This window comes from Gavialis gangeticus, unplaced genomic scaffold, assembly GCF_001723915.1.
Source record: "Gavialis gangeticus isolate Ggan-Ray unplaced genomic scaffold, GavGan_comp1, whole genome shotgun sequence".
NCBI lineage: Eukaryota > Metazoa > Chordata > Crocodylia > Gavialidae > Gavialis > Gavialis gangeticus.
Window position 1 is genome coordinate 59,476,455 of NW_017728994.1, and position 9,571 is coordinate 59,486,025.

At 44.7% G+C, this 9,571-nt stretch overlaps 1 protein-coding gene across 2 annotated transcripts in view; it reads right to left on the reverse strand.

The window, feature by feature from the left end:
• Positions 1-9,571, reverse strand: part of HSPA12A (heat shock protein family A (Hsp70) member 12A) — a 97,534-nt gene that overhangs the window by 9,872 nt on the left and 78,091 nt on the right. The window contains exons 7-10 of one of the 2 annotated variants that reach the window (XM_019502889.1): positions 7,357-7,528; positions 2,312-2,398; positions 1,625-1,729; positions 904-1,162 (exon numbers count right to left, since the gene is read on the reverse strand). In XM_019502889.1, the coding sequence (XP_019358434.1) occupies positions 904-1,162; positions 1,625-1,729; positions 2,312-2,398; positions 7,357-7,528 (623 nt within the window). The remainder of the gene's footprint in view (positions 1-903; positions 1,163-1,624; positions 1,730-2,311; positions 2,399-7,356; positions 7,529-9,571) is intronic. The other variant, XM_019502890.1, reaches the window with a different exon arrangement.

Sequence of the window (9,571 nt, forward strand, 5' to 3'; positions counted from 1 at the left end):
TGAGGCCACTGCTGGGGTGGGCAGGGCAGCCACGGGGGGGTTGGGATAGTGGGCAGGGGTTGGGGGGTGCTCAGAGGGGCTGGCGGAGCAGGTAGGGGATGGGGCCTGGTGGGGGTCCCTATAGTCTCCTCCCCTTTCCTCCAGCCCCCACTCCTCCACCCGCTACTTATCAGCATGGAGTTCAGGTCCAGCTCCCTGTGGCAGCAAGCAGGGACTGCCTGAATCACCAAAGCTCTCCAAATTGATTTGCAGAGCTTCGAATCAATTTGGAACTTTTTATTGGTCTCCTGATTCAATTTGGATTTGGAGATTTGGCTGCCGAATCAGGCCAAATCTCCTCTGAATCGAATCAGCACCTGAAGCTTTGCACAGCCCTAGTTGTTACATAAAAAGCAGTGAGGGGAGGAGTGCATCCCCAGCACCATGCTAAGAGGAAAGAATGAGACTAACCAGCTCTTTGAAAAAAAGAGATTAAGCACTACAATCAGCAGGAGATCATAGGAAAGAGATGCAATCTTGAATGAGGTGCCTGAGGGATGGGATGTTAGGCCTGCTCTGTCCACAGTGCTTCCCTTCTCTACCCAGCAGTATGCTTTGCTTGCTGCCTTTTGATAGCTCCCTGCTAAGCCTTGTGGCTGTTCTGGGTTGCATCCTGAGGTGCCTTGCACTCCTTTGGCACTGTACAGAGAACCTAGGTGCCCAACACAGGGTTCCACATTCAACCCTGTGAAAATTAAAAAGGGCTGTAACTTTCCATTCTGGTAACTGTACATGGGGCAGTATGATTTTTTTCTACCATAACATTACATTTTCCCTGTGATCAATTCATCTACATGTAATTAGTATTTTTTAATTATTATTCCTTGCAGTACCAAGTGGTTAATTTTGCAACTATATACTTACTTGCTTTTCCTTAAGGCATGTTCTACACTGTGACCTCGAAATTTCTTATAATAGTCAATGAAGGAAAATGGCAATGTGATATTCAATGGATTGGTCCTGTCTGGGGCTGCTGCCCTTTTACGAGACTCAAAGGCTATCATCAGATCTACCCAGGCAGCAGGGCGCTTGATCTTAAATTGTTCAATAAAATCCTCTCCAAATATTTTACAAAGGAGTTTTTCAAACTCGTAGTCCACGCCTAAAGAACCATGTGGCCCACCTGTGTTGCAAACAAAACACATGGTTAACAATCGGCATTGTCCAGTAGAACACAAGTTCTTCACATACCTATGCAGATCACACTGTTGCTACTAAACATATGCTAAATACATTGTTAGAAACAGAAAGAACATAATGATGGTGTCCTTGATTATAAGATACAGCGACTACTAAAAGCAGGTATCCAGGTCACCCAGGCCTAGAGATGACCTTGAAGATTAAATGGGAAATAAACTGTTTTCTTATCTTCACAAAGGAGGATTAATTTTTCTCAAAGCAAATTTAAACATAAAATAATTTAACTCAAAAATAACAAGAACTCTTTTAATGCTGGCCATAACAGAGAAAGAACTATTAATTAATCTATGTAGATAATAAAGCAGCACAGCATCATTACTGCCAGTTAGGATAAAAGGTCATAATATTTCACAAGGGAAGTGAGTAGTGAAGCATGTAATTTTACCAGTTGCCTTGTACAGTTCCTTCAAGTGTCCTTCAGGTAGCCTGATCTGATGGACAGTCAGATCCACTGTGCCTCCTCCACTGTCAACCACTATGTAACGGTCACCTATTTGGCAACAGGAACAAGCATGCATCACTTGCACCAGTGTAAATACAACAGTCTAATGCTACTTAAGGTTCTTGTGGGCAACAATGTCATCATGACTAGAAGCACATGAACATCTGCACTGATGGCTTGATAATTAGTAGTTCATAGCGATATAATTGGCAGTGATAACAGATGTGAAGCTTGCATGCTGAATGTTACATGTTTAAGCAGAGACATGGAAAGAATGCGACTTCAGGATAGGTGGAATGGTGCATGCCACCTGAGTACATTCCTTTGGGTTAGTAGAAAAATAGGCCAGTTCATTTATACGGTCTATTCTGAGCGCACTGGGCTCTGGCTTGTATTCTGAAAAGCCTCGATTCCTTGATTAACCCATTTCCTTAATAAAATCTATTTGTCGGTAGCATGCAAAGTGGTAACTCAGCCTTGCAGACTAGGAGCAGTGCATGCACTTGCGTGTTCCTTCAATTACAGTTACTTGGAGAATGCTAAAAGGGCATAGCAAATTTGCAGGAAATGCATTTTTTGCCAGCAATATAAAACCAGCAAGAGCAAAGTTCATTCAGGAAAGGACGCTACCTTCCTCCAATTCGGACCAGATCTCTCCTATGACATTTTCCACCAAAAAGGTGCGGCTCTGCCGATTACGACGTATGTGTTCCTTAGCTAGTCGTTGACAGAGAGAAAATGACTAAGTATAAGAAAGCATGAATAAGCTAATAGCATACACCGCAGGAAGTGAATGCAAGCAGGATGAGAGCTTTGTATGCATCATTTAGTAACAAAACAGATGAACAAAAATTGCTGCATTGGAACTAGGAACTTTATAAAATTGGTATTGGAAAGACCCCCACCCCAGCAACTTTTCAGATATTTTATTCTTTACTTACAATAATTGGATTCCAAATAATAATCTAGTTTTAAATCTCTTTATGGTATATATTTACTACATCTTAATGAACAGAATGTAATGTAAAGGAAAGACATTCCTTGGTTTTGCAAAGTTTCAAACTAAATTTTTGCCACTAGGTGGCACGCTTGATTAACAACAGAATCAAAAATTGGTTTAAGATTTGTCTAGGAATTGAAGATAACTTAGCCAGGATTATTAAAAGTGACTAGTGGTTTGGGCTGCTCAACTTGAGTGGTTTTGAAGAGTCCCAGTTTTCAAAAGTGGAAGGGAATATTCAGTATTGCATCTTCCCCCCTCGCCCTTGCCAACAAGTCTCAAATTGACCAACCCAAATCATTAGTTTATAGATCTCCTAAGTTTTTAAGGCCAGAAAGGCACATGTGAACAAGAAGCTTGACCTCCAGAACAATCTACACAGGAGAATTTCACACATAAGTTACAGGGGCAGATTAAGAACTCTTTTTTGGTTATTAAATCTCAAAATCTTGTTTCTTGTCAGCTTTATGAAACTACACAGTGGGACCTACTCCTGCTGTCCTGACTTGGGCAAAACTCCCACCAGGGTCCAATCAGAGTTTAGCTTGATGGAGGACTGTACGACTGGGCCCGCTGTGGACATGCGCCTGCTGGCACAGAGGAATACACAGGAAGCACAGTATAATCTAGTAGCATATTGCCATAGCATTAATTTCTCTTAGGGAAATTAATTTCTATGTAGACATTTAAAATATGCGATATGGTTTGTTAAGAAAATACAGAGCAAAAAAGGAGTCTCTACTCCTAAATTTCTAAATCTAAACCTATTTCTAACTTGCTCAGGCAGGCACCTACAAAATAAATTTCGTAGGCAGTTTTCACATAACCTTAAAGGTCAGCTACGTAAAATAACACAGGAGAATGTAAATGCATCCCGTGATATATAAAATACAATGTCATCCAAAGAAAAAAAATAGCATATGAAACTAGCTATAACTCATAAGATGCTAATTACATTTTAGTAGCTAATAACTCTTCCTGTTTCTACAGCATCTTTCACCTGACCGATACCAAAGGGCTCAGACAGGCAAAAGAATGATGCCTCAGCATTTCTGCGACAGAGACAAATAGCTTTATCTTCACTGTACAGGCTGGAGAGCACATGCGTGTGCACACGCGCACACACACACACACACGAGACACAGTGGTCAATGACAGAACACAGAACAGCATCCACAGCTGGGGCCTGATCCACACCTCACGTCAAGTCTTCCAGCTGACTTCAGTGGACACCCAAGGGGGCACCACACCCCTCCTCCTCTTTAACACTAGACTTGGCTTCCTCTCCTAAAGCAAATTTATTTTCACTTCTATGAATAGCAAAACTTTTGTTTTGACTGCACGGCACTAACATGGTCCTTGGAGTGCTTCTCTCTGTTTATGTTGAAAGGGCTTTCTTTCTTGATCTTTTCTCAGCTTTTCTTGGGTCCCTGCCATGCCTTTATTAAATTTTAGATCGAAACCCCAAATTAATTCGCTCAAAGCTTTGTTTTCATTACATCTGACTGCATTAAATCCTTTTTTTTTAAATCTACAATAGCTTTTACCTTATTAAGGCAAGAAAGAGGACTGTAAAAGTACTTCTGACAGTTTAATAGAATACCACTATTTTGTGAACAGATTTTGCCTTGCCTCAAGGCTCCTTCTGACCAACCACAGGAAGTACTTTTGTTGGATAAGATATTTTCACAGGGACAAATCCACTGTCGGCCTAAGTAAGGGGAGTTCCCCTGCTCACTGGGAACTGGAGCAGCCCTGCTATGCAGAGGAGGACTGAATGTGGAGAGTCCACACAGGGGGTCGTGTCCTACATGCAGCAACGGCTGCACTCTGCATGGCTGCATAAGCCTGAACATAGATAGGGGGCAAAGGTAGATGCAAAGACACAATCCAGCCTTCAGCCTAGCTGCAGCAGCCAAAATCCCTTCCCCAGTGGTGTGCAGCAACTCAGGCTTCAATGCCCTATGGAGGTCTTTAGCTGAAACACTGTAGTGAGGATTCTGCCTTGCCGGTCCATCGAGAGGCACCCCCAAGCAAAGCAACTGATGCAGGATTTCTGAAGGGGCTGGTTTTGACTTGCAGTGCTACTGAACAAAATCCCAATCCAACCAACCCACAGGCCTAGTAAATTCCTCCCCAATTCCCATACCAGGTACTCAGCATGAATCCTGCGACTGAGAGGAGTCTTGCTCTAATCAGAGAGGCAGCTCCAGTAGCAGTCTCTCGGAAGCGCCAAAGAAAATGGGTGAGTTGGGATGTGTTCAGGGAACACACAGTTACAAGACAAGAAAGCACAGGAGGAAAGAAGCCAAAGTAAAGGAGAGGGAGGATCAGGATTAAAGACGTAGGAGAAACAGAGAGGAAAATAAACAAAATAAAATATAATTTTTCAGCTGCTGTAAAATTTTGTTTTGCAAATGTCTCCTTACAGTCCCTATTGGGCTCTAAACTGCACAGACAGAATTAAACTCCGAGATGGTGAAATTGCCATCTACATTGCTGATATCTGCTATTTTATTACAAAGGATTCTGAATTTTAATAATTTTTGAAATTCTAGGGACAAATTGGGGCATACACAGTTTTAGCTAAAGAAGTGTCTTTCAATAAATATAGGGAGAAACACAATCTCTCTAAAGAGTTTATTAGCTGACTCCTCAATTTGCCTTTACTGATTTCCACTGGAAAATACAGTCTGTTGGCAAATTCTCTGCTGACGTGAATTCCCCGATTCCACTGCGGTGAATGCAGCTGCATCCATTTCCATCAGCATAGAATTGCTTTGCATGGTAAATCAGCCTGCAGCAAACCCACCATGGCACCTAGTAAAAAGCCAGTGTATGCAGTTTACATACAAACATATCCCCCCACCAGGATAAGTGAGAGCTTCCCTATTTACATTCTCTGTACACAGGAACGCTGATCTGTATGAAACATCACTGTTTGTTAACTATCGGCAAATGCTGCTTCATGCTGACCAATGTTATTATGAACCAAAAGAATTCACCAACTGCCCAACTCCTAGTAAAACATTTTGGAAGCTTCAAAGGTCTAATTACAAATTCAGTCCCAGCGCTTTAATATGACATCTAATTTAATGCAAATCAGTTTACTCACAATAGCAAACTATTTATCTGCACTTGGAAACCTTAACATTAATCAGTAAGACCCTGATTCTGCTCACACTGTGCCTCTACTTCACCTTAAACCAGGGGTGGGCAAAATACAGCCTGCGAGCTGGATCCAGCCTGCGGGGCCCCTAAAAAAATTTAGAAAATTAGTATTTCTTCGTCTTTGGTTCCTATCAAAAAAGACAGGAACCAGGGGCAGTAGGACCCAGGCGAAGCCTAGCGGGCTCCCGCAACAGCAGGACCTGCCTGACCCCGCATCCCAGCCAGAAGCCCCAACAGGGCTTGTGGCCTGGGTCTACGTGGCTGCCCTGGTGGGGGAAGCTCAGGTAAGGGGGGTTGGGGGACGGACAGGGAAGGAGCCTGGAGAAAAGCAGCCCCTCCCCTGCCCCATGGTCGGTGCTCCCTACTGCAGCCGCTCTCAGCCCGCACGGGACTGTCCTGAGCAGGCACAAGCAGGGCACCCTGCCAAGTACCCCCTGCCCTCATTTTGTTTTGAGCAGGCACAGGCAGCCCCACACAGGCTGTGAGCAGCTGCAGTGCAGGGCACCAGCCGCAGGGCGGGTGAGGGGCCGTTTTTTCTGCACTCAGCCCCAGCTTGTAACCCAGCCCTGCACTGGCTCCTGGCTCGCCCGTCAGGGCTGCGCCTGGTGCCAGCAGCTGCTGCAACCCCCACTTGCCACGCTGGGCAGTGTTTGCTGCTGCTGCCTGCCCAGAGCTCGTGCGTTGGGCAGCACAGCGCAGTGGTAAATACTGCCCGGCACTGCAAGCAGGGGGACCACAGCTGCTCCTGCCACAGCACAGCCCCGACGAGTGAGCCCGGAGCCGGCATGGGGCCCAGGCTGGCACTAGGGGTGGGTTACAAGCTGGTGCTAAGCATAGGAAAAGCAGCCCCCTGTCCACCCCTTGCCCAGCACCCCACGCTGCAGCCACTCACAGCCTGCCTGGGGCTGCCTGTGCCTGCTCAAAACAGAGTGAGGGCAGGAGGTAAGTGGCAGGATGCCCCGCTTGTGCCCCTTGCCCCCCAGCCCTGCTGCCCCATACCCCCCACCCGAAGCCCCAGCCCGGGCTCTGTAGCTGTCAGCAGCTACCCAGAACCTGGGCCAGCTGCAAACATCTGCCACCTCTCTGCCCTGGCCCCCACCTGTGCCTGCTCAGGACAGCCCCACATGAGCTGCGAGTGGCTGCACCAGGGAGCACCGCCCACAGGGCAAGGGAGGGGCTGCTCTCCCCCGTGCTCCGCACCAGCTCCTTCCCTGCCTGCCCCTCCCTTAAACCCTGGGTAGTACCCCCCCAGGTCCCAATGAAGTCAACAAGGCTGAAAATTGAACCTGCTCACTAACGTTTCTTCATCAGTGCTGAAACTTGTCAAATTAAAGTAAAATATATGTCAAATAATGTATTGAGCAAAATAATGCTGGCCTCACACATTACGATAATGCAACAAAGTGAAGATAGTCTACAGAATCCGGTAGGTAGACAGCCCTAATGACCAAGAACAGCTGTAGCCAAAAGGCAGCAAACTGAATCCAGTTAATAGAAGAGGTACCCTGTGTAAATCCAGCTCCAACAGTGTCACTTGGGTTGTAACCATTGACAGGGGCTCTGCTGCTCAGGTCTATCATCTGGTGCAGGCGGAGCTTTCTGCAGTAGATGGAGGCAGCCTCAGGTTCCAGGGCAATTATCAGCTGCTCAGGGTTGTCCGGACTCGCCATTCCTGCCTGGGAGAGAATCAGTCAGAGAAATGGGGTCGGAAACAATGGAACCAAACAATTATCACCTCTGACCATTTTAGCCAGACTGCAAACATTTAAACAGCTTTCCAGGCACTGCATTTTTTCAAGTTCAATGCCACTAAAAAGCTACTTATCATTTGCTAAGTATTTTGGTGTGGAAAAAATATTGTGTCCGCTCAACTATCTTCTGACTTCACAAGCTTTAACTGGAGAAGATGCATGCACTTACTATGCTCAACATCTAGTGCATGTGATGCACTAGAGCGATCTATCCAAACCCAGAGTAATTTGCCATCCACCTGAGCTCCTAATTAAACTAGCTGAATCTAAACATCTCAAAAAAGGGCCCACCTTTCTGTCAAGAAAAGGAGAACCACTTTTACCCTATCACTTTTACCCTATTTTCCCTGCAGGGATAGGATGCCCCAGCTTTATTTTATATCCTGGCACTGTACAGACTGAGCAGATAATGATGTGGTGATTGTATCAGCCCAGCTCATTTTGTTCATGTATGCAGTGGGGGCTCAGATGATGGTGCTCCATACTGCAAAAAAACCGCAAGTTCGGGACTCCACACCTCATTATTATGAGCCAATCTTTTAGCTCAAAATTTAGTTTTCTTATTCCTGTACATATAAAACTCTTACAGATACCCAGATTCCACATTAGTCTCAAGGTGCTCAGCACTGCCACCCTAAGTATTCAAAAAGCATGAAGCAGGCCCTGTAAAATATCAGGAGCTTGGCTTAAAAATAATAGAGAATTAAAAAAAAAACCCCAAAAAAGCATTTGCAGTTCTTTTTAGTTGCTTTCTGAGTTTCATTCTTTCACAGATCATAAGTTCACATTTTCTTCTTCCATCACAAAAGCATTCTATTTTCCACAAAACCTTAGATTGTCATTGTAATCACTTGACTCCTGGAATTAGCACTTTAGGGAAAACAAAAATATTGCCAGGGCTGGCAACTCTGTATTGTAGTCCTGTTTCTATTGGTTTCCTGCAAGCTCCAGTACTTCCATCCTAGATGCTGATTTTCTCTTACAAGAGACAACACTGACATTTTCCAAGTTCCTCCAGGTCCCCACCAAGTTGAGATTTTCCTTCTAAAAGTTGTTTACTGGTAAACCGAGTCCCTCGGTGCTAAATCATGTTGGTGAGCAAGAGAATGGGTTGGGTATTTGCTTTCACTGTCCGTCTCCCAGGAAACTTTCAGATGCCTGGTTCATGCACATGCACTGCTATCGCTTCAGAGCCTCCTGGAAAAGGCCAGTCATTACCTAAGATGTGAACCTTACAATACACACAGACAAACAAAAAGTGACTCAGTCAGACAAACTATGAACGTGAAATGGATCCCAATGTGCAAGCAACCTCATTCAGCACATTCAAAGTGTAGTTTATCTTCAATTGGTCATCTTATTCCCTCTTATTAACTTTCAGTGTCAGCATCACCTTCCTCACCATCACTGGGAATAGCAGAGAAGAATAATGGGACGGTAAGTAAATTCACAATCCAGGGAATGGACTGTTCCTTGTTTGAAAAGCATGCTAACCATATGTGTTTGGGGACCACGCTCAGGTCCTTCTGGATCATGTGAGGATGACTTTATTTATGCTGAGTTGCACGTCACTCTACAAATAGTCCCACTGAATTCAAAAGGGCTATTTTAATGTTCAACCTCAAGGACAGGCCTGAATCTGAACAGGTATACTAAAAATATATTCAAAGTATGTTATTTTGGTTGCAGTCAAACATGTATGTGGTTAGGACATGAGAGAGTCAGTTCTCCATGCAGTCTCAGTGTTGTTTTTTTGCACATCCAACCTATCCATGAAATGAGGCAAAGACCTGAGAATAGCAGCACGTGATAATGGTGGTGTTGGTGATGAAGTGATGTTGTTGCCACGATGGTCCAGAAAATATGCAAGAGGCAAGAGTAAGTTGTGAAGGGTCATCAGTAACCAGTAGAAATAAATGATGTATCCAGAGCCAGGCACTTGTATGTGTCATTTATACAGCAGCAGCC